At 44.6% G+C, this 26,712-nt stretch overlaps 4 protein-coding genes across 4 annotated transcripts; 1 reads left to right on the top strand and 3 right to left on the bottom strand.

Moving 5' to 3' along the window:
- The first annotated feature begins 1,187 nt into the window (after positions 1-1,187).
- LOC101766687 (metal tolerance protein 3) lies at positions 1,188-3,607 on the top strand. Its single transcript, XM_004954031.3, has 7 exons — positions 1,188-1,459; positions 1,568-1,761; positions 1,837-2,035; positions 2,191-2,369; positions 2,553-2,703; positions 2,988-3,121; positions 3,238-3,607. Exons 1-7 carry the CDS (start codon positions 1,270-1,272, stop codon positions 3,415-3,417), a joined length of 1,227 nt encoding a protein of 408 aa, XP_004954088.1. The 5' UTR covers positions 1,188-1,269; the 3' UTR covers positions 3,418-3,607.
- A 91-nt stretch (positions 3,608-3,698) lies between these two features.
- LOC101766280 (replication factor C subunit 3) lies at positions 3,699-7,097 on the bottom strand. Its single transcript, XM_004954030.4, has 9 exons — positions 6,771-7,097; positions 6,165-6,381; positions 5,973-6,052; positions 5,720-5,879; positions 5,467-5,548; positions 5,073-5,202; positions 4,932-4,995; positions 4,744-4,812; positions 3,699-4,078 (listed from the first exon to the last, which is right to left on the bottom strand). Exons 1-9 carry the CDS (start codon positions 6,955-6,957, stop codon positions 3,982-3,984), a joined length of 1,086 nt encoding a protein of 361 aa, XP_004954087.1. The 5' UTR covers positions 6,958-7,097; the 3' UTR covers positions 3,699-3,981.
- Positions 7,098-8,175: 1,078 nt separating this feature from the next.
- On the bottom strand, positions 8,176-9,133 carry LOC101767099. The gene has a single exon (XM_004954032.4). The coding sequence runs from the start codon at positions 9,042-9,044 to the stop codon at positions 8,583-8,585; it is 462 nt and encodes a 153-aa protein (XP_004954089.1). The 5' UTR covers positions 9,045-9,133; the 3' UTR covers positions 8,176-8,582.
- Positions 9,134-10,704: 1,571 nt separating this feature from the next.
- Positions 10,705-22,105, bottom strand: LOC101767502 (kinesin-like protein KIN-7D, chloroplastic). The gene is made up of 23 exons (XM_004954033.3): positions 21,656-22,105; positions 21,453-21,550; positions 20,390-20,479; positions 20,024-20,076; positions 19,515-19,580; positions 19,356-19,409; positions 19,141-19,200; positions 17,963-18,041; positions 16,704-16,771; positions 16,451-16,513; positions 16,181-16,285; positions 15,574-15,678; positions 15,392-15,499; positions 15,134-15,280; positions 14,716-14,898; positions 14,400-14,555; positions 13,998-14,216; positions 13,420-13,560; positions 13,215-13,340; positions 13,076-13,126; positions 12,586-12,633; positions 12,300-12,500; positions 10,705-11,671 (listed from the first exon to the last, which is right to left on the bottom strand). Exons 1-23 carry the CDS (start codon positions 21,910-21,912, stop codon positions 11,153-11,155), a joined length of 2,997 nt encoding a protein of 998 aa, XP_004954090.1. The 5' UTR covers positions 21,913-22,105; the 3' UTR covers positions 10,705-11,152.
- Positions 22,106-26,712: the final 4,607 nt, after the last annotated feature.

Below are 26,712 nucleotides of genomic sequence, written 5' to 3' on the forward strand. Positions count from 1 at the left end.
ACGATGACGTGGACCTGCTATGTGGGGCTCACATGTCAAATCAGCTTGCCTTCCTTCTTCTCTTTCTCTCTCTCCACACGATGGAGATCGAGCTCCCATGACGGAGCTAGTCCGGCCGGCGGCCGCGGCCTCGCGCGAGAGGGACGGCGACGGCGGCGGCGGCTCGGCCCACGGGAGCGTGAGGAGCAGACGGCCCCGACCGCCGTCGTCCTCGGCAGGGCCACCGTACGCCCGAGCCTGGTCACCGCCACTCATTCCTCATGCACCCAATAGTCGCCGTCGTCCCTCCTGCTCGGGCCCGCCGCCATTCCCTCCACCCACGTGGAGCCATCGCGGTCGTTGGCTCCTTCAATCCTCCCGCTCCCAAGCCCGACCGCCGCCGCCGCCCACTCCTCCCGCGCCCAGCCGCCGCCGCCATCCCTCCTACGTGGGCCCGTCGCCGTTCGTTCCACCCGTGCGGGGCGTCGTGGCCATCCGCTCCTCCCGCTCCCATAGGCCTGGCCGCTGCCGCCGTCCCTCTAGCGCGAGGCCGAGGCCGCCGGCCGGGCTAACTCTGTCACGGGTAGCTTGATCTCCATCGTGGGGAGAGAGAGGAAGGGAGGGGAAAGGCAGGTTGACCTGTCATGTGGGCTCCACAAAGCAGGTCCACGTCATCGTACAGTTAGCGTGCGATGCATGCAGTTTAACACGGATTATGGAGATTTAGATCTCATTTTCAGAGTTTAAGGATCTGGATGACACCCCTTCATGTACCGCCTATGCATTTTACTAACGTTACGAATTTAATCGAGGAGAACAAGCAATTTCTTGGGACACCCACTCAAAATTTAACTATTTGAGGTCAGCTGATCGTTTAATATGTGCAAGCCTTGCACATTGAGCATCTTTATGGGAGCATGGGTAAACTAAACAGTTTGAGCTATGCAAATTGGGCACGCACAACATCAGCCTATCTAGTGATCTCATCAAAAGTTTGCCCTATGGAGAGACTAGTCAGTCCTGTATCTGGGCTGTAACTTCTTGACGCCTCTTGACTCGTACTGAATGGCAGCTATACTTGCCATGCACAGGTTTCATTCTTCGGTGCTGCTGAAAAGTTGCTGAGGACACCACTTATAGGTGACTTGCCTCTAAACATCGTAGATTACCACTAAAATTGGATAAACTAGAATCCCAAACACCCAAGACCTCACTGTCACAGAAAGAACCTTACAAAAAGAGAATTTGCCAACAGAGCGTGTCAGCGGACCCGCCGGCACCGATACTATCATGGAGGGCGACGACCGGAGGGCCCCGCTGCTGGGCGCCGGCGGCCGTCCCCCGTCTATGCGGCGCCGGGACTCGGCCCGGTCGCTGCGCAGCAGCTTCCTGGCGCGGCTGCCCGACAAGGTGCGCGCCGGGCTCGACCCCGAGCGCCCCGCCGACGCCGACCTCGCCCGCGCCAGAGGCCTTTCCCAAGGTAACTCAGCATGCAGCGCCAGCTTGGCAGCTCAATTTGAAGCTAGTCAGTAGCCATCAGCCATCAACATCCATGGGGGCTTCGATTCCCCACCTGCGTGCCGTGTAGGTGAGAGGGAGTACTACGAGAAGCAGCTCGCGACCCTGAGAACCTTCGAGGAGGTGGAGGCGCTCTGCATGCCCGGCGAATTCGACTCGGATGGCTCGGATCATGGGGCCTTCGATGACATGGTGGAGCAGAAGCAGAGCGAGTTCGCCATGAAGATTTCCAATTACACCAATATTGTGCTACTGGTTTTTAAGGTAATTTCTCGCGTCATGGGCACCGATCAGAACTGAAGCCTTTACGCTGATGCATTTGTGCTGCAAAATTGGCAGGTGTATGCTACGATCAGGACAGGGTCCATGGCAATTGCAGCGTCAACGCTTGATTCGTTGCTCGATTTAATGGCCGGCGGTATCCTTTGGTTCACACACCTTTCCATGAAGAGAGTGAACATTTACATGTACCCAATTGGGAAGTTGCGTGTTCAGCCTGTTGGGATCATCGTCTTCGCGGCCATCATGGCAACTCTGGGTATTGGCATCTTTGCAATGGCAGATCTCCATCTCTAAGACTTAATTCCTCTATCAAGAAATGTTTAACTTTTACTATCTGTCAAACAAATGCAATGTAGAAATGTCTGTACAAATGAGTAATGACTAAAATGAGTTTTTTCGTCAATATATTAGGTTTCCAGGTCTTGGTCAAAGCTATTGAGCAATTGGTGGAGAATAAACCTGGCGCGAAGATGACATCAGAGCAGCTAATATGGTTGTACTCCATCATGCTTTCAGCAACTGCTGTGAAACTTGCTCTCTGGTTTTACTGCAAGAGTTCAGGAAACAGCATTGTCCGGGCTTATGCAAAGGTATGAATACTTGCCTTGACCAGAGTACATGAACATACACTAGCTGTTTGTCATAAATGAACATACACTAGCTGTTTGGCATACATGAACATAAACTAGATGTTTGGCATTAGTTTAGTTGAATACATAATTTAACTGATATCAAATTTGCTATTTAAATTCAGCTGTACTTGTGCCATCCAGGATCACTATTTTGATGTGATAACCAATGTTGTCGGTCTGGTGGCTGCTGTTCTTGGGGACAAATTCGTATGGTGGATCGACCCCGCGGGGGCTGTACTGCTTGCTGTATATACCATTGTGAACTGGTCCAAAACCGTGTTAGAAAATGCAGGTACTTCCAAAATTCTTTGCGTTCCCAAGTGTCATGAAATTCTAGAAGTGCTTTATTCCCCCATTTAGGAACACTGAGCCTGGGATAGCTGATAAAAAAACGAAAAAAAGAAAACTTCACTTAAAAGCTAACTAAGTCATAGATGTAAGATTGATTATCCTCTTGCTGTTGCCGGTTACTATAGTGATTATGACTATTGTTCAGCAGAGAAAGTTATGCATCAGTAGTCATCTGAGTGCCTGATCAGCTTGACAGCATCTGACCTGTATTTTATTTTGCTCCAGTTACCCTAGTGGGCCGATGTGCCCCCCCAGAGATGCTGCAGATGCTGACCTACCTCGCCATGAAGCATGACACACGAGTCAAGCGGGTTGACACTGTTAGAGCTTACAGCTTCGGAGTTCTCTACTTCGTTGAGGTCAGTTAACAACTTACCGTTAGAAGAACGGTAGCAAACTTTGTGTCCTTCCCATGTCTTGTTGGTGTGGTGCCATTTTTGTTCTCATGGTATGATCTACTTTTATGACAACGCAGGTTGACATTGAACTCTCAGAGGACATGCCGCTACGAGAGGCGCACACCATTGGCGAATCACTGCAGGAGAAGATCGAGAAGCTGCCTGAAGTCGAGCGGGCGTTTGTTCATATTGATTTTGAGAGCACTCATAAGCCTGAACACAAAGTCCGGAGCAGGCTGCCGGCTACTGATCCTTGACAGATTTTCACATACTCATGTACAGTGTTAGATTTAACTGAGAGCACGGTGCTTTCACTTAAGGCACCGGAGATCAGCGACGAACTCGATGGTAAAATGTAATTTCCTTTCCTTTGCACCTGTAAAATAAGGGCAGCACGGCTGTCTCACCGGAATAATACATGATTTAACCTTTCCGGTTTACTGATCCTGATCGTGTTTCCGTTGTGGATAACCATGAATCATTGTTGTAGACTTGTAGTGTTGTATTTGCAGTTTCACATGCTTCATCAAAGAAAAAGTTCGGTTATAATTGCTTCATTACTAGACTGGATAAAATCTTACATGCATGATGCATCATAGCTTAACAACGCCCTACAGCATTCAGTCATGGGAGACTCCCAAGTTCCCAGTAAGTTAACACATTGCATCCAGCAGCATACAGATCTAAGACAGCCCTCACCAAGCTTTTCAGCTTGCTAACTACAGGACAAGACGGTGACCCACAAAGGTAGCTGCCCTTCATCTCCAGATTCCAGTTGGCAGCAAGGGCAACAAAAACATCCATCACATAACTGCAATTAGTTAAGAGGCAGCAACCATAGCTGTGCGAGCACTGGTGAAAGTTGAGATCAGTGCGCCCAGCTGCAGTTTGTCATTGCACGCAAAGCTTAGCCTGTACCTGCATATCAAAGACAGATGCCATGAATAATGTTACTTAGCCCATAAAAAGTAATACCAGAAAGAGCTATCACATTTCCCCCAACTGATCATAGCCCAAATGCACGGGTTTAAGTCAAAGAACCATAGGTCACTACTGACTTATTGCATTACCCCCGAGACATTGCAGTGAACTTTTAAGTAATTTCTTCACGGAAACAACTACAGTTTCCACTTTCTCCGAAAGCACAAGTTCCACATTTGGAGAACTACTACATCTGAAGTTTACTGAATAAAAAGAACATTTTGCAGTGTTGCAACGTTGCAAAGGCCTAAACTATACCAATGAGCTAATTTAATGATTTCATAGCATTTTCAGTTAACCAAGTTCTAAGGCTTCTCTTTAGTAAATTAAGATCTAAGGGTTAGGTGTATCAAGTAAATAGGCAGCATGGCCATACATTGCTGGTCTTGCGTCCATCATATTCTCACAGAACTTGGGCAACTACCAACCTTATGCACTTTTATGTGAACTAAAATGACTATTAGTATATTCATGCCAATCTGAGTAGAGTTAGCAACGAAACATAATTAGTTAATGGAAGAGAAGCATATAGTGCATTAATAGTAAGCTAGTTTATGTGCAGAACCACACAATTCAGCTGTAAAGGTTTATACAGGACATACTCAATATCAGCCAGGTCATTGATCAGCTTTACACGAACATCGGATGGCATCTGTATTTTGAACACAAACCTGCATAAAAGGCATACAGAAAATTTAGAACACTGCTACAGAGGGTTCAAAGTTCAGTGTTAGTTAAGAATGTGTATGAAAATGATGAGCTCGTATGGTAGGCAGCAGGTACTGCTTACATAGTAACCTCCCGTATGATATCAACCAAGGCCAGCCCTTTTCTCATCTTCATGTCAGATATATCTAAACAGATACGGAAACATACATTTAGACAATGAATTATTAGAAGGGTCATACTGATATGTGGTAATTAAGATTACGTTTGAAGCTGGTTGAAAATGGTTCATTTAGTAGCCAAAATGCTATCTCCTCAATATCTTTTGGCATGGGGTTTCCTGTGCAAAGATAGACAGCTTCTTCTGTGATTTGTTGGGATGCCATGTGTGTTGACTGTATATAAAAAGAAGGTAAGTCATTGGCGCACACGCTTATAGAACAAAAGGTGGATATCATGAAAAAAAAACTATGCTTTATAGTTCATCTCTGCTGAAATTAGTAAAAGTAACACTGAAAGAATGGCAGTATGGCATTAGTGAAATACATGTAGTACAATTTATCAAGATCTAAAAGGACAAGATTTTCATGCCTTTTTTTTAATTCACACACACGGCAAAAAAAAAACAGTTGGGTTCAAATGCAAAAATCAGGGATAACCTGCAATATATTCAAAGCCTTCCTCATATCACCATTGCTCAACCGCACTAGGGCTGTCAAGCCACCCTCATCTACACTGAGCCTGCAAGTACATGCAAAAATTAACATTGCAGGTAGGGTTAGAATCCCAGACCACAAAATGAAGATCATGTACCATGATATCAAGAAAAACAAATATAGTGAGTTCCCAGGTAATATAAAGTAATCATTGAGAAATTCTTGTATAATCTTAGAAGGAAAAACATATGCTTACCCCTCGGATTTTATTATATGTTGAAGGCGCTCTCGAACATGACTGCCATCAAGTGGAGCAAATCTAAACCTAGTGCACCTGGATTGTAGTGCAGGGATAATTTTGTTGACATGATTGCATATGAGCGCAAACCGTGTGCTTCTTGTATATTTTTCAATGACTGCAAGGAGAAGCAGAGTAAATAGATGTAAGGAAGAAAATGCACAGCAATATTACAGCAATGAACAAAGTAAACTCTTAACAACAGAAACACCTCTTCGCAATGCAAATTGTGCATCTTTAGTCATTGCGTCTGCTTCATCCAGGAGGACCAACTTAACAGAAGGCCTTGCTCTGTAGAGTGTTAAATAGAAAGCAAAGGGGTATTACTTCACAAGTTCACAGTATTATGGCAAACAAAAATTGCATGATCATTTATCAAGTCTGCATGACTTGTGATGCATACCCAAAAGAGAGGCTGCGTGCGCCAGCAAAATCCTGGATCTGCAGCCTTACAACATCAATACCACGTTCATCTGATGCATTGAGCTCCAGAATCATGTTGCTATACTGAGACCCATATAGCTTCCTCGCAACCGCAAGTATCGTCGATGTTTTACCAGTGCCAGGTGGTCCATATAGCAACAAATGAGGAAGTCTATTCTCATTGGTGAGCCTGTCGACTACAACAAAACATTGAAGACAAAAATCATCAGTTTAACTCATGCCAACTATATATAACAATGTGTTACAATGAGCACAGTGGCAAAGAAACGTTAGTAGCTAATACCAAGTTACAACTCATGAATCTCAGAATATGTGGTATCATACAGAGACATAAATTTGGGGCCAAAATCCACCATCATACTGGTTATATGAAACATGACCAATAGCATAAGATCACTGAAGCATTAAACAAAATCCCGGTAGCAGATCGACCACAACCCACGAATTAATGGTCACTGAAACACAAATCTAATAAAATTCCTTCACCAAAACCTAATTGAATCCCTCCTAAAACCCTAAAACCCGCGCCAGGCATCGGATGAGCGCAACGGCCGCGGCCACTTACTGGTGTCGACTATGTCGCGGTGGGCGGCAACGTCGGCGAGGGACTGGGGCCGGTACTTCTCCACCCATGGCGCAGCCCTCCCGGGCGCGTTGAGTGGGGCCTTGCCCTTCGCCGCCGCCCCGGCCGGCGGAGGGGGCGGCGCGGCAGCGTCGACGTCCATGGGAGTGGCGGCGGTGGCTCCCGCCATGGCAGAGGGTGGAAACCCTAGAGCTAGAAGGCGGGATTGTGGGGAATAATTGGCGCCAATTCGAAACCCTCTCGCCGCTCTGCTGCTCTACCTTGCCGACTTCACGAGCGAGGCAACAGAAAATGCACGGAGTGGTCAGACCAAAGGATGCTGCCGCGCCGCATCGAAGAAGGCCATGCTTTGGGCTCGAGCACAATCTGGGAGGCCTTACTGCCTTAGCCCAGCCCATGTGTAACGTCTGGGCTTGGGAACACTCCTTCCCCTCAAGAAAAGGAAATTCACTCAAAAAATAAAAAAATGGCTCTAAAAATAATAAAAGTAAAAGTTTGTAGAATTGCGGGTGCCACGCTGTTCAATTATCCTACAAGTATATACTCCCTCCATCCTAAATTGCAGGTCGTTTTACCATTTTTAGATTCGTAGCTTTTATTATGTATCCAGTGATAATATATATCTAGGTGCATGGCAAAATTTATGAATTTAGAAATACCCAAAGGACCTACAATTTGGACGGAGGGAGTAATAATTATGCAAGTTATAATACTAATTAGGAGTAGTAGTGAGAATCATAGTACTCCTTCCGTTCCATAGGTTGTTTTAGTTTTTTTATAGTACTTCTTCCATTCCAAATTGTAGGTTGTTTTAGTTTTTTTAGATTTATAGGTATTATTATGCATCACATATAATGTATGTTCAATAGAAAAGTTAAAACATACTACGGAGGGAGTAAATCATCTGCGGATATATAGCAGCAGTTAATTAGACGTAGACGGGAGACCGGAGACCTGCAAGTAGCAGCAGGTAACAAGAATCTGGAATACTCGCGTCTTTTGCTTTAGGGCGGCATGTGTGCCTGGATGGTAGCTCGAGTATCAAGCCCCACACGGTCATTAGCTCAGAAAGTTACTTTGGTCGTCCATCAGGGGCCGAAAGCAGAGAAGGAACGAAAGTGCCAGGTTCTTGTCCTGTTGCCGAAAGTCGGGGACTAAGCAGATTCCACATTCTACGTCTTATAAAATCTAGATTCGTTGCATGGTTGCAAATGGCCACCTTGATGTATGCCAGCAGCTATCGTTAGGCTTTGCAGTATCTTTTCACCTTTCCGACGACCTTATTCGATCGCCACTTAATTCAGCAGCAACGTGTGGCACGGCAGGGGGAATGGATGGATGGTCTGTCCTATTCCTGAGCAAATGGGCACACACTGATATAATGGTATGTGCAAATAATAGTTTTCTCAGTTCTTCACAGTTCACATGCTCTGATGCTCAGATTCTTACAAGTCAGAAATCAAAGAAAGCGAAACTTTCCTTATTCTATTCAATATTCTATCAATAATTACACGTATATTGTTGATCACAGCCCGGGGTAGCTACCCAAGCTGTCAGTCTAACACTACAGCTTCCAGAATACAAACAGCAAATTCGTTGCTCTTTGAAGCTCCAGTAATTCTCCAGTCATATTGGAATCTGCTCTGCCTAGGTAACTAGTTCTGTTTATGGATGCAACCGGTTCACTGCCAAATATTCACCGGTGAGCTGCCAATTGATGACGACTCTTTTCGCACCCGGTGAGCTGCACGGCAAGAATTGAAGTGGCAGCCTCGATAAGCTCTGGCCTAAGGCTCACCACCGGCGGCTGACCAGCGGGAACCACAGGTTCCGGAAGCACGACTGGTAGGAGACGAGCAGCAGGACGAGGGCGAGCGCGAGCGCCACCCCCCACGGAGACGACGACGCTCCCGCGCCGTCACGCTGCTGCTGGCCCCATCCGCCGCCGCCGTACCATGAGGGCTGGTCCCCGAGGAGCAGCGACGAGACCCCGCCGCCCCGCGTCCGCGCCCCGGACGTGGCCGCCCAGTACTGCACCGCGAGCAGGAGCAGCAGCGGGGACAGCACGACGGCGATCCGGACCTGGTCGACCAGGCTCTCCACCGCGGACTCGTAGCGCGAGTAGAAGGAGGTGGCGCCGAGCAGCGCCGCGGTGGCCAGGAACAAAAAGAGGTGGAACGACGTCGCCCTCGGCGCCGGCGCCGGCAGGTAGGTCGCCGTGGTCTGGTCGTAGTAGTAGCCGCCGCCGCTCGCCATGTTTGCTCGATGCCTCGATCGATCAGCTAGCTGTTCATGCGAGCGTGTGGCGTGCCAGTGTACAGCAAGCTGAGGAGGGAGCGGAGCGGTTTATATAGGCGGCAGAGGAAGGGAAAGGAATTAAGGAAAGGATGAGAGGGCTAGAGGGACACCCACTCGAGCTGTGTGCTTTACTTGGTACGGGAGGATTCCGCCGTTCCTTCACGAGGGGGTGAACGCGAGACGAGACGCGACGCGACAGTGAGCCAACCGCGCGGGGACGCGTGCCCTGCCGGTGATCAGGCGGCGACGGATGGAGCCGGGCTGGCCGCCAGAAAGGCTCGTCCACCACCACCAGGCGCCGACGGATGGAACCGGCCGTTGGGGATGAATAGATGGAGGCGTGGAAAGCGCTGCTCACACGTCGGCGCGGTTGATTCCCCGAGCCTGGCCGGGGTCGGTGGTGCGCCATACAACGTCCCTGTACGTGTCCGCGGCAGCCAAAGTCTGGAGGGAGAATCACGGCGACCTGCTGGCCTTCTGCTGCACAAGAGCTGCCGCTGCCGTGGGGTCTACCTACGTGTGTGAGCGTTTCTGCTCGGGTGTATTTAACTCATTAAATGATGATGAAGTCAGCCAGTCTGGCATGTTATTTTCCATTCGGTCGAATTCAATTTGAAGACATTGGCATCTCCTTCCTGCGAAAACGCTAGTATTTAATTGCGCTTAGAGTACCTCCAGCAATCTCTCCTTCCCAAATCTTTAGCAGCATCCCTTTCTCCAATTCAATTGTGATTAGAGCATCTATCAAAGCTGCTGCTCGCTGGGCACTCAAGATCTAATAGGAAGGCAGCCATCAAATTCAAGAGTGCTCGTGCCATGCATGTCAAGAACAGAAAGAACTCGACTAGAAAACTAGATAACTTGTGTAAAATTGCAGGTAAAGAACAGCTAGGAAAAGTAAATAACTTGGCAAATCTCATCCTCCTCGGCGCTAGGTTATATCCATCCCGTATCGACCCCGCTCCATCATAAGTTACTTTAAGACCTTTTTGGTAGGACTTCTCAGATGGCTTCTTTATTAGCTTTTGGTAAAACTCTACCAAATGGGCATCAAAACAGCTCCACCACCGAAGCAAAGGAGAAACTACAAAACAGCTTACACTGATAAAAAGGAGGAGAAAAAAATAGCTTCACCGACTTCTCCTCTCTCTCCAAGTATTAATTGACGATAAAATTATCCATATTATCATTGAGAAGCCATTTTACCAAACGTTTTCCAAAACAGCTTCAACTCCACTAAAGAAATCACTCCACCAAAAGAGCGAGGGCCGAAACTATTTTAGAAGGCGTTGGCAGACGGGACCTTAATTTTTAACCCACAGAATTTTTTCGAAACACGCTTTGCCTTTGCATTTCCCACCACCTACTTTCGCTTTATGTCTCCCGTCTGTGGTCTTGACAATGCAACCGGTAAATCCCCAATCATATAGTCATGCATCTTTTGGAGTTGACTGACAGAAACCCAAAGAGTCATGGCGAGCTGCAAGAACCGTGGACTCAGGGATAGGGGCTAGTCGAGGCCGAGCATGCAGCATCATAGCCTCATACCATAGCATTGCATCATCACATCAGAAGTGAAAAAAGAAACACGCATAGCTGTATGATGAAACAGATAACATTTGTCAAAACTAAGGGCAGGCAACCATGCAATGTATATTATTGAAGATGTTGTCAGAACAAGTGTGGTAATACAATGGAATTCACTCTTTAAGGATATATTCACATTTGATATCCTTTCAATATTAAGAGCAGGATGAGTAGAACTAATACAGGTTAGATATTTTGAATGGGCATCAGAAACTCGTCAGATTTCCAGACATCTGTTCAATGTTCCTGCAATGCCGGGTTATGTGCCTGAAGAACCCAAAATGCCGCTGTAGCATCAATAGAAATCTCTAGGCACACGAGTCAGGCAAGGCACTACTGGCATATTTGATCACGCGGAGAATATACAGAATGAGAGGCTAATTCACACTAACAAACAGAAAAACCGATACTAGCAACTTACATACATACAGAAAACCCACACCCAAGCCAGGCAGACTTTTCATGATTAACTTACAAGGTCACGAGACATCATGTTTGGCTTCCGAATCCTCGTGTTCATAACCCTGAGACTTCTTCAGTTTCGCTACTAGAACCCACATGTTGGCGAGCTCACTTTCCAGGAAGGCTTCCTTCTGCTTTGACTCCTCAACTTTCCTTTGGAGCTCTGCTTCTTTTTGTTCCTTCTCCATAAGCATATTCTCTAGAGCTTTTTCTCTTTCATGGCTTGCATTGGTGTCTCTTCTGCTAGCTGGCTCGTGTCGTCTGCTCATGCTTTCCCTCCTACCACCTCTTGGTCCATTGGTAACTCTGCGTGGAGTTGGACTTCTCAGTGATGCCAACTCAGTCGCAAGCTTCTCATTTTGGTTCATCAGCTTGGTCACTTCTTCTGACAATGCTTTCAATTCGACGCCTGCAGCTGAAGCCAAGCCTTTTGCATAAGTACTTTCCTCCAGTAGCTTTTGATTGCGATCCTCAAGTTGAGCTTTGATTTCAATGAGTTCAGACACCTTTTGCTTCAGTTCATCAATCTCAATTGACTGATGATCATAATGCCAAAAAATTGGAAAAGGTAATCAAAAGTAAGAATAATAACACTATATGGTAGCGCTGTAATAAAGAATGTAAATCTCAAAAATTATTAGCCTATTTGAACATCTCAAGTAATAACACCAAAGAATGTTTTCGATAATCTATGTTTGAAACATGGTAATGGTTGCAATTGCAACGAAGTGTACAACCACAAAATGTGGATGAAAGACAGCCTATTTAAATAAATTCATTCGCCTCAAATACCATCATCACCACAGAATACAAGACAGCAGAAATTTTCAGTGAAAATGAGTTAGCTTTTGTTTACATAGTCCAACTATTTTCTACATAGTCGCTTGTTAACAGCAGCATTCATGGAAGTTTGAATAGTCAGTCAGTGCTTGTTAGCATTTATGATTAATAATCCTTACGTGTATACTTTGAACAATGAGTGTCAGTGAAGCCATTAATACATCCCAAGCACTAACACAAAGGCTAATTGCAAGGTAGGTTGTTATTTGTTTAGCAAACAGCTACAATCCCTGCTACTGTTTTTTTAGTAGTTCAAAAGATACCTCTCTTGGAACACAGAAAGCAATTATAAAGAAAGTGGAAGCTAGAGCAAAGAAAGCAAACCTGCTGCTGTTTTTGTAGCAGTTCGGAAGAAACCTCTCTTGGAACAGCACTGTCTTGATCAGCATGGCGTTCAACTTCATGGTTAACTACTCTATTATTCTGTACCATGCTATTTGACAGCAAATCCTTAGCTTCAAGAGCTTGGGACAGCTGTTCTTTGAGATGAGTAACTTCAGCTTGTAATCCCATGCATTCATTTATCTGATAACAGAAATAAATAAAAAAGTGTCATAAATGCATCGTACATCATTTCACCATTCACCTAAAAATATCCCATGCTTCTAACCTTCTCATTTAGCTGATCTTGTATTACTCTATTATCTGCAGCCTTCACCTGCGATAAGAAATATTAAATGATAACCAAACACCAATGAATGAAAAGACCATGAAATATAATACGATTACCGTGGTCATTAAAAATGCACTAAACAATCATATATTTTATACAGTTAAATGAAACCATTTAACAATGAATAAGTGGTTGATCGAACTCAAAATTAAATCCATTTGAAAGGCATACTAATTTCCGATTTTGAGAAGGGGGGCTGTAATTGAAACAATTTTGGTGTCTTGTGTCTATGAAATGTCAGATACGCAAGCATGAAACTTAGTGATGAAATTTCTTTAAAAATCTTAAAATGCTTGTGGTATGTCATCTATCTCTAAAAAAAGGTGATTGGTATTTCTTTTCTGCTTGTGAACTAATGCACCCCAATTTCCAGTGACAGGGAGACAAGACAGTCCAAAATTAGTTGAGCAAGGCAGAGTCTATATACCTCAAGTTCGAAAGATTTCTCATTGAGCTGCTCAAGTAATTCAGGATAAGACTGCGAAATCAGTAAGAACCATCGAATTGTTAAACATAAATGCTCAGCAAAGAGATAGCATGAAACCAAAACAAATATAGAACATTACCGGTGAAAGTTCTAACTTGTCAGCCTTTCCTTGACTTCCCAATGTTGCATGAGCTATTTCCCTTTCCAAAGATGCTATTTGCCGCTTCTTCCCCTTAATTTCATCACTGATCTTCTTCATTTCCATCTTTGATACCAAAAGGTAAAAGGTTAATATCCTCGAAAGCTTGTAAAAGCACAACAATGAACATTAGGTAAGGGAGTACCTGAATGTTCTCACTCAGTGGGCTTCTTCCGGCTTCCTCTGTAAGGCGCTTAAGAACACTAGTCTGAAGTGCTACCTCCCCTGACAAAATCTTCAACTGCTCTCTCAGTAAATCAACATGGTCCATCGTTTTTCCACTGGTCTGGTACCACATCACATATAACAGCATGTCAGCAATTGAATCTCTTGACACAAAAATAAAAAAATGCATACATCTCTGATGCCATTGGATCCTGAACAAGGGGACACTATCACAACGTTGTCAAAAAAGAATAAAATCATTTTTTTTAACTTACATGCATCTTCTAAACACCTAGACAGTGCAGTACCTACAAAGACTAGGTTCTGCTGATAGCAATGAACAAACAACGACTACTATGGTAGTAAAATTATCGTCCAGACAAATATATCCTACATATATAACAGTAATTGAGAGGCTGCCAGAATTGGCCTCTCAACAACAATGTACTTCTGAACATCTTTTTCTTCTGCAAACTGACTTGTGTAGCAGCAATTCTTATTCTGGAACTGCTATGTACCGTCTGATAATATGTGTCTTAATCAAAAAGAGAAACGTACCAAAGCAATTTCTTCACCATGAATGCTTCCAGAAGGAAATTCCCCATGGCCAATGATAAACAGATCAGCTGATACATTCTCACCAGCCAAAGAATTTGAAATTCTTGGTTCTGCACGAAAATTGACACTTTCCCCAATAGGTGTTGAAGGAGCGGTTGATTTAGTCAAACTGGACTTATCACCTTCTGAACTTGTCAGAATAGAAGCTCCATCACGTTTCTGGAAATCAATATAGCACATCAATTGATTATTTCTTTAATTTGACACCAGGATTCAACATTCAATCTCTTTGGTATTCCACTTGAAAAGTTGTAAAAGAGTAGCCAAAAAAATTAAGTCAATGCAGTATTGGCATGCAAACATTTTAAGTCCAAGATGAAATGTACTGCAAAGCTGGCATACCCGGAGTTTGAACCAGTTTAGAAGTCCTTTCCTATTCTTTTTTTCCTCCTTTGAAGAATCTTCAAGTGATACACCAAACCCTTCAACAGGAAGAAGCAATTCATTGCTTTCATTATCCATCATTATATCTCGTCTTCTGTATGGAAGATACGCCAGCTGCAGTATTAGCAGGCAAACTTTAGCAACTCCATGTTTTTACAGATACACTGATAAGGGATTCCTCCAATTTTTCCAAAGAGGCATGGGCAATAAAATGAATATATAAGTTAGTTGAGTGCCCCCAATGTAATAATTTCATAAGCATATATAGCCAGACCTCCTCTTCACCAAAAGAATGTCTTCGTCTTGGTCCAGGATGTGGAGAAAATCTAGAAGTCTGGGTCGCTTTAGTAGAAACCAGTATAAGTTTTGTTAAACGCTGTATCCTTGCAAGTAAAGCAGCTTTAGCTTCCTCCTCTTGTTCCAGCCTAGACTGCAGCTTGACGTTACCATCTTCTAACTTTTCATATGTTGGAAAAACAATAATTAGGACAGAGGACACACCCAGCAAAACAAATATGTGGCATTACATAATATACATAACCTATACTAAATCTAAAGCACACTTAAAAGAAGGCATAAGGGTAGCTGATAAAAAAATCACTAAAACCACTCCAGTTAATCGTACAAGATATTTAGTGACATTTCCAAAAGAAAGAAAATATTATGCCCAACATAATGTCACAAAATAGCACCTTTTGTTTCCAAAGGATGATATTATCTTCCCCAGTATCTTTTGAGGGTGTGCCAGTAATAATACCCATTTTCAGCTGCTCTAGCTCTTCCTTTAATCTGCGAATCTCAGTTTGATACTTCTTTATTAAAGATTTCTCATCTATAATCTGCAAAACATAAAGACAAAACCAGAAGCATATATTAGAAATAACTCATTTCATATATACCAGGGACAAAACACAGACTAAAAATTACTGTTACGCGAATGTCAGGCCTACTTTGTTCTGTGATGCTTGGATCTCAATACGTTTCGCACGGTGGGCAAATTTTAGTGTATTATGGGTCTCTTCAGAATTACTTGATGCTGGTGTCACTGTGCAAATTAGCTGCAAAAGAAAAAAAGTTAGGAGAAATTCTGATAACATAACAAGTAGCTCCCAGCATGCAATGAGCAACTTACAGAAACACGCCCTTGACCACTGAGGGACGACTGAAGTAGTCGTGTTAATTTTGAATCTCGATACGGAATATGTGTAGCCTTTCCATCAGTCAGCTTTGATATCACCTGACATGGGGAAACATGGGCTCATTTCTAATTCGAGATATCAGGCACGCAGCATATATTCACACAGAGCTGACACGCAAAATAAAAGCATTGCTTAACTAGATTTTTGAAAGTAAAGGGGATAAAAGGGCAAATGGCAATATTTATCAAACTTAATTTAAAAAGCATTTTCGCATGACCTAATATTTACCACATAAAAATGTGATTTACTGAAACAATGAGGTCAGCATAGGACATTACGTGTAGTAAAGTAAATAAACTGTGCCACACATCCAAATGATGTAAACATTTTCAGATGGACTCCATTGATCAACAATCTAACACACTATGATGTAAACATTTTAAATCATCCAACAGTGTAGTACTCATGAAAAATCAAGTCAATCAACACGTGTCATGTTGGAGCATGTTTAGAATGGATAAAACATGAGTACGCGGATGCTTGGGTGTCAAAATACAATGACAAACAACCAAAATTATCTGTTTTAGTAGTAAGTCCTACCGTTCCAAGAGTTAGCAAGCTTTTGTTGATATAAGATCCTTCCTTCCGCCGTACTCCAGTTGTTTCCGCCCTTGAGCTCTCCGAACCTGCCAGATCGATGAGGTTCTGCAATTGAGTGACACAACTAAAGAATCAATTTATGCTCTGGCTGTCAGGCCAAGAGATGTTGGATGCAAAACAAAAGAAAATGCATAAATATCGCACTAGTACATTTAACTAAGTGCTAAGGTGGTAATTCTACAACTAATAAGTAGCAGGAGAAAAACCCACCAGCTGTGAGAAGGTGACAGCTTCCCCTTCATTAGACTCACCACAAGGGCTGCTCTCTATTGTCTGTCATATAATGAGAGGAGAAATAAAAGTTCATCCCTAGCATCAACAGCTCTTCCAATTTAAGTATGTTTTTCAGATACAGTTAATGGCTTGCATATGCCAATGCAAAACCAAATATTAGTGCTCCATTGTTCTTCAAATAGCAGATAGATACATATGTACTCTACATGGAATTGTTACACCTCATTACCAGTGTGAAAATAGTATGACTTCTGCTACTTAGTAGATTGAAGTTGGTGGATCCAACATGTCTATGCTCTGCAATCAAAATGGACACAGTAATTAGTATGTCTTAAATATGTTGATCAACAAAAAATAAAACCCAGTGGAACAAAATAGTAAACTAAGAACTATGGGCACTGCATGTGCAGCCTTAGATAGCATCATTTTTCGAAGGTTATGAGTTAGTTCAAGCTTGGAAGTGTATTGGATAAGGAGTTGCAGAATTATTTATTTTTAGATTTATTCGATGTATTAGGGGGTAACTACCTTATTTTAGAGGTGTTTTCTCTCTTTCTTGGAGTCACCAAGAGTGTGGGGAGACCTCGGAAACACCTCCTTTTAGGAGGCACTCATCTGGGTTTCCTACTTAAGGTAGAAAGTAGAAACTTATAGTTCCTTATGAATCAAGTCAAATCATCCCTATAAGAGGGATAGCACTGTATCCATTCAAACAAGCAACAGCGCGAGTGATCCATCTTCTTGTGACAGTGACACTGCCCACACCCACATCACCTTCAACATGGCAGGCCACCTAGCCACTACGGCGGTTAAACTCCTACTCCCTGCGACCCAATTCCAATTTAGCCCATAACAGCAGGGTTTTATTTTTTGTTTAAGGAGGTGTCTGATGAAGTAGATTGATATAGGAAGGTGGATGGAACACGAGCAGGAAAGGCTTGACAGACCTAACCCACTGCAAACCTGGTCAGTGGTCACTGTTTAAAAATCTTATAACCAGGAGTGTTGCTATTTGTATAACCTATTTGTACAACTCCACAACCAGGAAATCAAATGGCTAATCAGTTGGAAGGTGACTCAATCATCAAAAAAGGGACCAAACACCTGGTTGTAAAAGAGCTGTACAAATTAGTTGCATGTGAAGTATTTCCTCTTAGAAGCATTTTCTCAATAAATTTTCTTAGAAGCATTTTCTCAATAATTTTTTTTTTTTGCAATGGCAGCCAAGAGGTTCTTTTAGAGTAACATTCCACTCATTTGTTTACACTATGAAGTGGCATATCGACTTTTGACCTTTATAGTCTTTAGGAAGATATTTTTAATCAGCTTCAGAGCTCTACAAGAGCATTTTTTTCAGGAACATGAAAAGAAATTTCCCCTAAATCTAGTTCAATGTCATGCTATAACACTACTTTTCACATGAAAGTTTAGATCTATCGTGAAGATCATTCTCAAACAGAATCATCATGTAAAGATGTTGGAAATCACCTTCTCCAGCTGCAATAAGGGACAGTGCATGTGCAGGAGACAATACAACTTCTTCCTTGATACCCTCAACAAACGTTCCCTGAGAATGTTAATGCAGATCAAGAAACCATCAGAAAACTGTACAAAATAATACATTACAACAACACCAACAAAAAAGGGAAAAGAAAGAGAAAAGGAAAAGATATAAAGATATAAAGCATCAACAATAGTGATACTATTAGGGTATCTATAGTCCGTTCATGGTTCAGGCAAGTGAATAGCTGATATTGACGCGCTCCTATCCAAGGACAAAATCTCTGCATACCAAACTTTCAAGTCCCATGTCAAGTTCGGCCAACCCCTATCTCTCCTTACATTATTGTCCCACCTTAGGATTCAGCTATGCACATGTGCTTCTGGGGGTGGGGGTGGGGGTGGGGGTGGGGAGTCTCTGTTGGACATGTCCAAACCATCTCAACCAATGTTGGACAAGCATTTCTTCAATTGGTATTAACCCAAGCCTATCAAGACCCGGTCCGTTTTTGTATGACCAGTGACCACAAATGCAATTCAACTTATGCATTTCTGCGACACTTAACTATCAAACAAGTTGCCTTTTAGTAGGCCAACATTTTGCATCAAACAACATCATAGGTTTAATCGCCATCCCAAAGAACTTACCTTTTAGCTTCTATGTCACCTTCTTGTCATAAAAGAAAAACAATAAATTGCATCCATACTAAATGCTAGCAGATTTAGGAGTGGATTTTAATTATTCTACCAGTTGAAACTCTTCATAAAACAATAAATTGCATCCATACTAAATGCTAGCAGATTTAGGAGTGGATTTTAATTATTCTACCAGTTGAAACTCCTCATAAAATATTATATTTCAACCCTCAAGGACTCCTGTTCCTGACTTCCACAGAAGAGTGTACTCTAACATTAACCTAATACAGGTACCAATTTTAAGACCCTACCAAATACATGTTATCAGTATTCAGTATATGTTGAAAGACATTATGAATGGGAACAAGCAACTATGAACCTTTGAATGGCACTATCATCTTGGTATTAAATTTTCGGAAAAAGGTGCAGTATTAATACACCAGGGAAATCATTGGTTTCTTAGTAGCTTGAAAACTCAGCCAGTTTGTAGAAAGAAGAGTTATATGGATGAAGAGTGGATATATTAGCACCTGAGGATCCTCTCTAATTCGCAAATTCTGACCAGCAGGATTTAGTAGATCATGGACAACCTACAAACCAATGAGCCCTGGATCAGAACAGTATAATCGAGAATTACAATTCATTTTGTAGAACAAACACTGATCGAGAGACATTTATAGAACAAGCAGAAGTACCTCAAATTAAAAATATTATGATGATAACAAAAATGATTACATAGACAAACCTCATTATAAATTTCCAAGTACGACACACGTAGGAGAAACTCACGATTCAGTGTCTACAAAGAGAAACAAAGCAGTGATAAGTATAGAGGTTTGGCTGCATCATCTCTATGCATATTTCATCATATCATGATACAAGAAGGCTTGTATTTAAAGAGTACCTCTTGTATAATGCTAAATGCATCTTTGACAGCCAAAGGTATAATCCCTGGGGATCTTTGGTCTCCCTGAATCAAAAGAACAAGTATATCAAGATACTAATAAGCATTTTGAAATGTGAAGAAACTAATGAATGTTGTACAATATTGGTCTAGTAAATTATAAGAAAGGGAATATAGATGCTGTCATGAAACAGTAAGTTGCAATTTGCACATCATATGCTTCAAAATAGAAATGAAAGTTGCTTATGTCCATGCATGATAGCAGTTTAGCGAGTGAAGCAATTTCATTTCCTCTCCTTTTTATGGGGATGGCAGACTTGGTATAGGGATACATAAACCTTAGATAACTACATCAGAAAAGAAAACCTACACTACAATCTGCAATCATATTTTAGCAACCCAAATTTTTTTTCAGAATTCTTGTACACAGAGTCAGTGATAAACTAAGAATGAGGTAGCTAATGTTTAAGACAAAAGCAATTATATGAAAAAGCTTGTAGTTCTCTCACATGCATCGTGTGGGTCTTCCCACTGCTTGTAACACCATATGCAAATATTGTACCTGCAACAGTATTGAAGAAGTTTATCCGAGTTAACTTTAAAGAATCAAATATACATGCATGCAATGAAACACAGGATCCATTATTGCATTCAACCGATGAACGTGGCCAAGGATTAATATTGTGTGTAACCAAACTGTAATAGTGTTATGATATATAGAACATAGCTCATAGTAACATGACATTCTGTAAATAGAAACTTGCTTGTTTTTATATTTTAAGATAATGTTAAAAAAAGAGAATGCAATATGCTGCAATGATCTAAGTCATAAAATACTGGAGAAAGCATAATCACTAAAACAGGAGATCATTTACCATTTACTCCCTCCATGGAACCACTAACAACATGTTGAGCGGCAACATCATATACATGACGGGTTGTAGTAGTTGGTGCAAAAACTCGATCTGGATAATAAACGATGTTAGCCTGTGTTCACAATTAGAGTTTAAGAGAATTGCAAATTGGTAGCTTAAGAAATCTGCCTATTTACCCAGAACTTGCCAAAATAATAATTTGCACTTGCTACTACATGCAACTCTGCAACATGATTATCTTAAATGACTTATTATATAACAGGAGACATGTGACACCAGTACTACAAAGTTTCTTTGTTTGGAACAAGTAATTTTGTACCCAAACCTGGAAATAGCAAATTTGACTCCCGCAAACAGGGAGAATAGTGTAAAGAAAAATATTTAGTAAATTGGAATTCCTTGTACTCATGTGACACTGTCCATTTAAATTGTTTTTGGAGACTACAGTGAGATAATTAAGTAGCACTGAGGGGCCTCAGTAGCTAAAAGGTAAGTGAGAACATAAAGATACATTCAAATATGGATGAAACAAGATGGACTGCCATTGGAAGACTATTTTACGTTAGCCTGTATAGAACCACACATTATGAACCAGTCACCCAGCATATGGATTATGATAAAGCACAGGAGCCACATCCTGTGCACGAAATTCATCCCCGATGAATTGGATGACAAAACTACCATATCACAACACAAATTCCTTTTGAATTGATGATCTGATGTAAAACAGTCATTCTACCAACACCGTAGGAAAAGTTAGCATAAGTGTGAATTTCGAGACAATCATTTCTCATGCATAGCCACAAATTGTCACAAAGCCCAAGTCTCCCAATGGATGTGGCAAGCTATTCAAGGGTACAAGTTTGCGCTATTCAAGGACAGGCTATTCTCAGTGTTTACCTACGAATGTGCTGAATCACCTAAGTTTCTCCTGCCTGATTGGAAAACTGATAATATGGAAAGGCGTATCGCATATGGCAGATATGAAGCTATGAAGCCAATGACTACGAGGTAGTGAAGTGCCACAGCAACCACAAATGCCACACCAAAACTGCACACATACCATAAGCATAGGCGACGTTGGGGTTCTGCTCGCTCCGCACGACCGTGTCACCATCCGCATACCACGCGACCTCCTCCCCCTGCCGAATCTCCCGCGGGCTTCACAAGCGAGACACAATACCGAAATCACTAAATCAGTCTACATTCCCCCAATCCAACCGCAACCAAACGGACTGCCACTCCAGAAGCCAAAGCGAACTGAACCTGAGCGGGCGGAAGCGGACAGTTACGGTGACATTCTCCTTGGGCGCCGGGTCCTCGTCCAACCCGGCGAACAGCGGGGACGCGGGCCCGTCGAGCGAGAGCTCCGGTGTGAGACGCGACGATGACGTGGTCGTTGTGGTTGTCGACGTCGGCGAGCCCGGCTGCGGCTGCTGCTGCTGCTGATGCGAGCCCTTCGCCGCCGCCGCCGCCGATGCGGACCCCGCCTTCCGCTGCCGCGACGCCGGCCGCGTCGCCATTGCCGGCAGGGTGCGAGATCTAGCAGCACGAGGCACCCGCCATTGGATCCGGTCGCTTTACGCGGGTTTCTTCTAGGGCTTTTCCCCCCTTTCCGGTTGGGTCGGCTCACTCGTGGGGCGGCTCCCCCTTTCGGATGGCTTCCCCTTTTTTGCTTCCGTCGGAAGCGATGCGGGGGTTGCCGCCGCTGCAAGATGATGTTGTGGAAGAAAAGAAAGCGAGACCAACCCCACAATTTTTTTTTTCCGTTCGCCAACTGGGTAGCGGAGGGAGCGGGACGGGGTGTGGGCGCAAGCCGCGCGGCGACGCTGCCGGGCGGGCCCCGACGCTGACAGGTCAACACAATGGTTTAGTAGGTGTTGACTCAACAAAGTTGATGGGGGAGTCTTGCGAATTGCGATTGGCTGCCGGATTGGGATGGTGTCCAACTGTTTGTGTAGGGTAGTTTTGCTTGCGGGCACAGGAAGAAATTATCGATTGTTTTGGAGCTTTAAAGGGTGCGCAAATTGATCGAATTTAAGATAGTCTAGTTGGCTTGCTCGGCTGCGCTACTTTCGGCTGCTGCAGCTGCACAAGCAAGCCGCTCGGCTGTGTTAGGTTGCAGCGCAAGCAGGGTATGAAACAGCACCGGCATGCAGCAGACGCTACATAGCCTGAACGCTGGTTGCTGCAGCACTGTGCAACCGAACGTTTTGATTATCAGTCAGCCGTACTGCTGGTAATTAACAAGCACCGGTAGCAAGTTCAGTGGAGAATAATAGTCGCTCGGAACGAACAATGCACCTTTGTTTTAGTTTGATCATCAATGGAGGAAGAATGAGTGTTCCAGCGATTCGTAAGACCTTCTGACACGCTGACACGTCCGTAAAATAATATTGCTTGCGAGTAGTATGACTTGCATGAACCGCCCATTGAATGAAGCACGGGCGCGCTGACCGCTGAGCCACTGACCAGTGACCAGACCAGACCAGCAACATGCAAACAACTAAATGCATCTCCCCTTTTTTTTTGTTTCCACGCTAGCAATTATTAACAGATGCGAGCTTCCGGTCTGTGAAAACGGAGACACCAACGGAAGCCCATCGAACGAACAACGAAGTTTTACCAGAGCAAGTCTCCACAGGGCGCGACGCATGTGCGACAGGTCAGTTCGGCGTCGCCAGGCGCTACCGATCGATCTCCCGTCGCGATCAGCGTCGCCGTGCTCCGTCCGCGACGGACCGGGGCCGGCCGGGGCGCCGGAACATGCCGAGCAAGACCGAATCCGTGCCAGCGACAGCACGGCCCGGCGGAGGAAGCGACCGCCGCGGCGGGCGCGCCCGGCTGCGGAATCCGCGCGCCCCGGTCGTTTTCCAACAGCGAAGGGCCTCGGCCGTTTCCTTCCCCGGCGCCGGGACCGCGCGCCCGCCAAGGGCCAAACGATCGAGCCGAACCATGCGTCCATACGGCGGCAGCGCACTAGCACTCGTGACTGGTGCCGTGCCGCCGTGGTGCGTGCGCGCATGCCAAGTGCCAACGGCGCGCAGAACTCCCCGGGAGTAATGAGTTGGGTTGCGTCTAGACTCTAGAGGCTGTAGCCTGTAGCGAACTCACTTTGGATGGACGTCGTTGTTTGCGGGTTATGCAGGTGCTTCGTGCAATAGTGCTTCGCTGCCTGGCGCTGTGGTTTGTGGGCTGGCCAGTGTCGGGGTGTAGTGCCAAGTGAAGGTCAGCTCAGCTGCGTGTGGACATGAACCGCGCCACATGCATTTGGCCGTTTACACTAGTGGGCTAGTGGACAAAGGCTAAAACGCCAATTCGAACGGCCAGAGGTTTTAGTAGTTTAGTTGCTCGGCACATGGCTCCAAGCCTTGGGTGTTGGCAAAGCCCGTGAGTGTTTACTGCGACAGCCATATACAGATCGTGCGTGCCATGTGTAAAAAAACAAGCTGTTAAAGTCAAAGCTGCTTTTAGTGCCATCTCCCCCCATTTTCGCTCTGGCTCCTGTTTAGATATCCATGGATGGATTCTAGTTGGTGGAATGAGTGGACGTGGCGGACTAAGACGTGCACTTCACATAGTTTCCATGATGTCCAGGTGGACCAGTGAGCATCTAGGTAGGAGCACTAGACAATTGCCTGTGCTGTATTCCACCGTTCTAGTGACAAGATTGTGGCCTATACTTGGATTGGATTATTGAACGCTTTTCTGGGCTGTACTCCGGGCTCTGCAAGCCCAGGCGTTGCAATGCAAAGCAGAGTGACTTCAGTACAAGGACACGGACCTCCAATTATTGATGTCTTCTTTTGAGTAGAAGTACCTGAGTTCTTTTATTCGTAGTCATATCTAATGAGCTAGACGCCTAACCGATGATACTAACAAATAATGTGCCAAACACAATCTACCTGATGGGGACGCTACGTCGCGTGCAATGCCGAAAAAAGGTGATGCAAAAGTAAAGGGTTGGTCCCGTGAGGCGGTGACCAGTCATCCTCGACCTCGACTGTCTGCTACTGATCTCACTCCCAACCAACAAACATCGTCCTGCAAGGCTACGTGAAATTATCGAACACCTGCCCATTTGCTATCGTGATGCAAGCCAGCGTTTCAGCAGGACAATAATTTCTCCGATTATTAGCCGAGCCACAGTGTCACCCCCAGTAGGCCAATACGTTCACCAACTGGAATTTGAGGCGACCGGGCAAGGTGAGCAGTAGGTGACCCACCCGCCTAATCAACTTATGCTCGAATGGGAGTTGATGGGATTTGCCAGATTCATCGTCTTCGGAGGTGCTTGTATCTTTAGGTGCTGTTTGGATACGAGGTGCTAAACTTTAACAGTGTCACATCGGATGTTCGGATGCTAATTAGGAGGATTAAACATGAGCTAATTATAAAACTAATTGCAGAACCCTGTGCTAATTCGCGAGACGAATCTATTAAGCCTAATTAATCCATCATTAGCATGTGTTTACTGTAGCATCACATTATCAAAATATGGACTAATTAAGCTTAATGGATTCGTCTCGCAAATTAGTCCCCATCTGTGTAATTGATATTGTAATTAGTCTATATTTAATACTCCTAATTAGTATCTAAACATTTGAAGTGACAAGAATTTTAGGAGGAACCGAAGAAACAAACACTCCTTCTTCCAGCTCCCAGAGGATAGAGATCTGAAGGTGCAATCGTTCTTAGCTGTAGGCCTGTAGCACTAGCATGAGAGGGGATTGTGACTGTCGTTGACGGAAATGGGTGAAGGTGGCGGCCTAGGGCGTGCACTTTTGCATAGATTCCATGAATTTCACTTTTCAGGTGGACAAGCGAGCATCGTGCTAGTGCTAGACAATCGTGAATAGCCTGTTCTATACTCCACTGACGTGGCCTATACACTAGGCTTGGGGTATTGCACGCTTTTCCGGGCTATGCTGCTACTCTGCAAGCGCAGGCATTGGATGATCGGAAGCGGGGGTGAGTTCAGGACAGGCCTTCGACTGTCGATTTCTTCCTTTGAGTAGTGGAAGTTCAGGAGTTATTTATTCATAGTCATACCTACAATGAACTAGACGCCTGATTGATTACGTAAAAGACAACGTGCCAAACAAAATCTACCTGACTGGGACACTTCGTCGCGTGCAACGCCAAAAGAGTGATGCGAAATGTCCAGCGAGGCGGCGACTAGTCAGCAGTCAACCTTGTTTTGTTTACTCCCAGTCTCACACTCTCAGTCTCTCACTTCTGATTTTCCTTTTTTTAAAGTGTCCTGCCATGGTAGCTGTATCACCTGCCCATATGCTATCGTGATTAAAAGGGCTTCGTCAGAACAGTAGTTGCTACGATTAGCCAGGCCAAATAGAGATGGTTCAACATATCTCAACCGACATAATTGAGGTCCCAGCAGGGCAAGGTGACCTGCCCAATCACTTTATGATGGAACGGGACTTGAGATCTGCTAGTGTTTCGTCATCATCTAGATCCGAGAGGTGGAGACGTGAACGTGCATTCGATTTGAGCAAATCTCTGAGCCAAGCGCCCGATCGAACTCCAGGACGGTCTGGATCGACTCGAGCTCACATTCTTCGTTGAGTATCTGGCTGCGAACGCGAACGCCTCAGACTTCTGGAAGCAGCGCATGGCTTGTACGTGCCGCCGGCAAGGGCCAATATAACCGAGCGATCTGGCTCCGGTCACGGTCTCGTAAGCTGATGTGCACGCGATACCCGTCGGAATGAAGAGTGCGTGCGATCCCACCAAAAGTCGACGACCCTAGCCCGTGTAGGTACGAATTAACTAATTATAAGCAGGTCGATGGCGAGCGCGACTCGGCGAAAGGTACGCTGGACCTTGCAACCTTCTTCTCGAGCGATTCGTGCGCGCGAGTCGCTGGATCGTATGGGAGTCAGGTGCACGCGGCCGGGACAAGAGAAAAACGTAGCGTCCTGCCGGGACCCTGGTCGCCGTGCCTTCGATGCCAAACACCAAGCTTTCCGGTTTCGTGACGTCTAAGGGCACGTACAACAGAGAGACGACACCCGTCTTTGTAGCGCCACACAAAAAGCATCCGACGTGTACAGTATTCAATGAAGAGAGATGCGAGCCGTCGCCTCGTGAGACGACGGCGACGGCCCGTGCTCTGTGCTCCGAGAAGGCGCCGACGCGTTGTATCGGTCGACTTCTCCCGACGACCGCGCCGGCCGATCCGGTGCGGGCGCGTGCGGTTTGTTTGATGACGGCGCTGATCTGCTGTGTTCTTTTGCCGGGAAAAAAGATCAGCACTGGTGAGCAAACCTGGTTTGTGCTTGCGCCGGCCACACCGTGCTGCA

Source organism: Setaria italica, chromosome I (assembly GCF_000263155.2).
Source record: "Setaria italica strain Yugu1 chromosome I, Setaria_italica_v2.0, whole genome shotgun sequence".
Taxonomy (NCBI): Eukaryota; Viridiplantae; Streptophyta; class Magnoliopsida; order Poales; family Poaceae; genus Setaria; species Setaria italica.

Bases quoted from the DNA above. Each gene is read 5' to 3' on its own strand.
- LOC101767502 (XM_004954033.3), bottom strand. From the start codon at position 21,912: ATGGCGACGCGGCCGGCGTCGCGGCAGCGGAAGGCGGGGTCCGCATCG. The intron at 13,341-13,419 runs GTACTCCCTTAC...TTGGTATCAAAG, and splicing joins CACTGAGTGAGAACATTCAG to ATGGAAATGAAGAAGATCAG. The intron at 12,634-13,075 runs GTATATAGACTC...TTCTTATCGCAG, and splicing joins AGAAATCTTTCGAACTTGAG to GTGAAGGCTGCAGATAATAG.
- LOC101766687 (XM_004954031.3), top strand. From the start codon at position 1,270: ATGGAGGGCGACGACCGGAGGGCCCCGCTGCTGGGCGCCGGCGGCCGT. The intron at 1,460-1,567 runs GTAACTCAGCAT...CGTGCCGTGTAG, and splicing joins CGCCAGAGGCCTTTCCCAAG to GTGAGAGGGAGTACTACGAG. The intron at 1,762-1,836 runs GTAATTTCTCGC...CAAAATTGGCAG, and splicing joins TTGTGCTACTGGTTTTTAAG to GTGTATGCTACGATCAGGAC.
- LOC101767099 (XM_004954032.4), bottom strand. From the start codon at position 9,044: ATGGCGAGCGGCGGCGGCTACTACTACGACCAGACCACGGCGACCTAC.
- LOC101766280 (XM_004954030.4), bottom strand. From the start codon at position 6,957: ATGGCGGGAGCCACCGCCGCCACTCCCATGGACGTCGACGCTGCCGCG. The intron at 6,382-6,770 runs GTAAGTGGCCGC...GTTTTGTTGTAG, and splicing joins CCGCGACATAGTCGACACCA to TCGACAGGCTCACCAATGAG. The intron at 4,813-4,931 runs GTAAGCAGTACC...CCTTTTATGCAG, and splicing joins ATCATACGGGAGGTTACTAT to GTTTGTGTTCAAAATACAGA.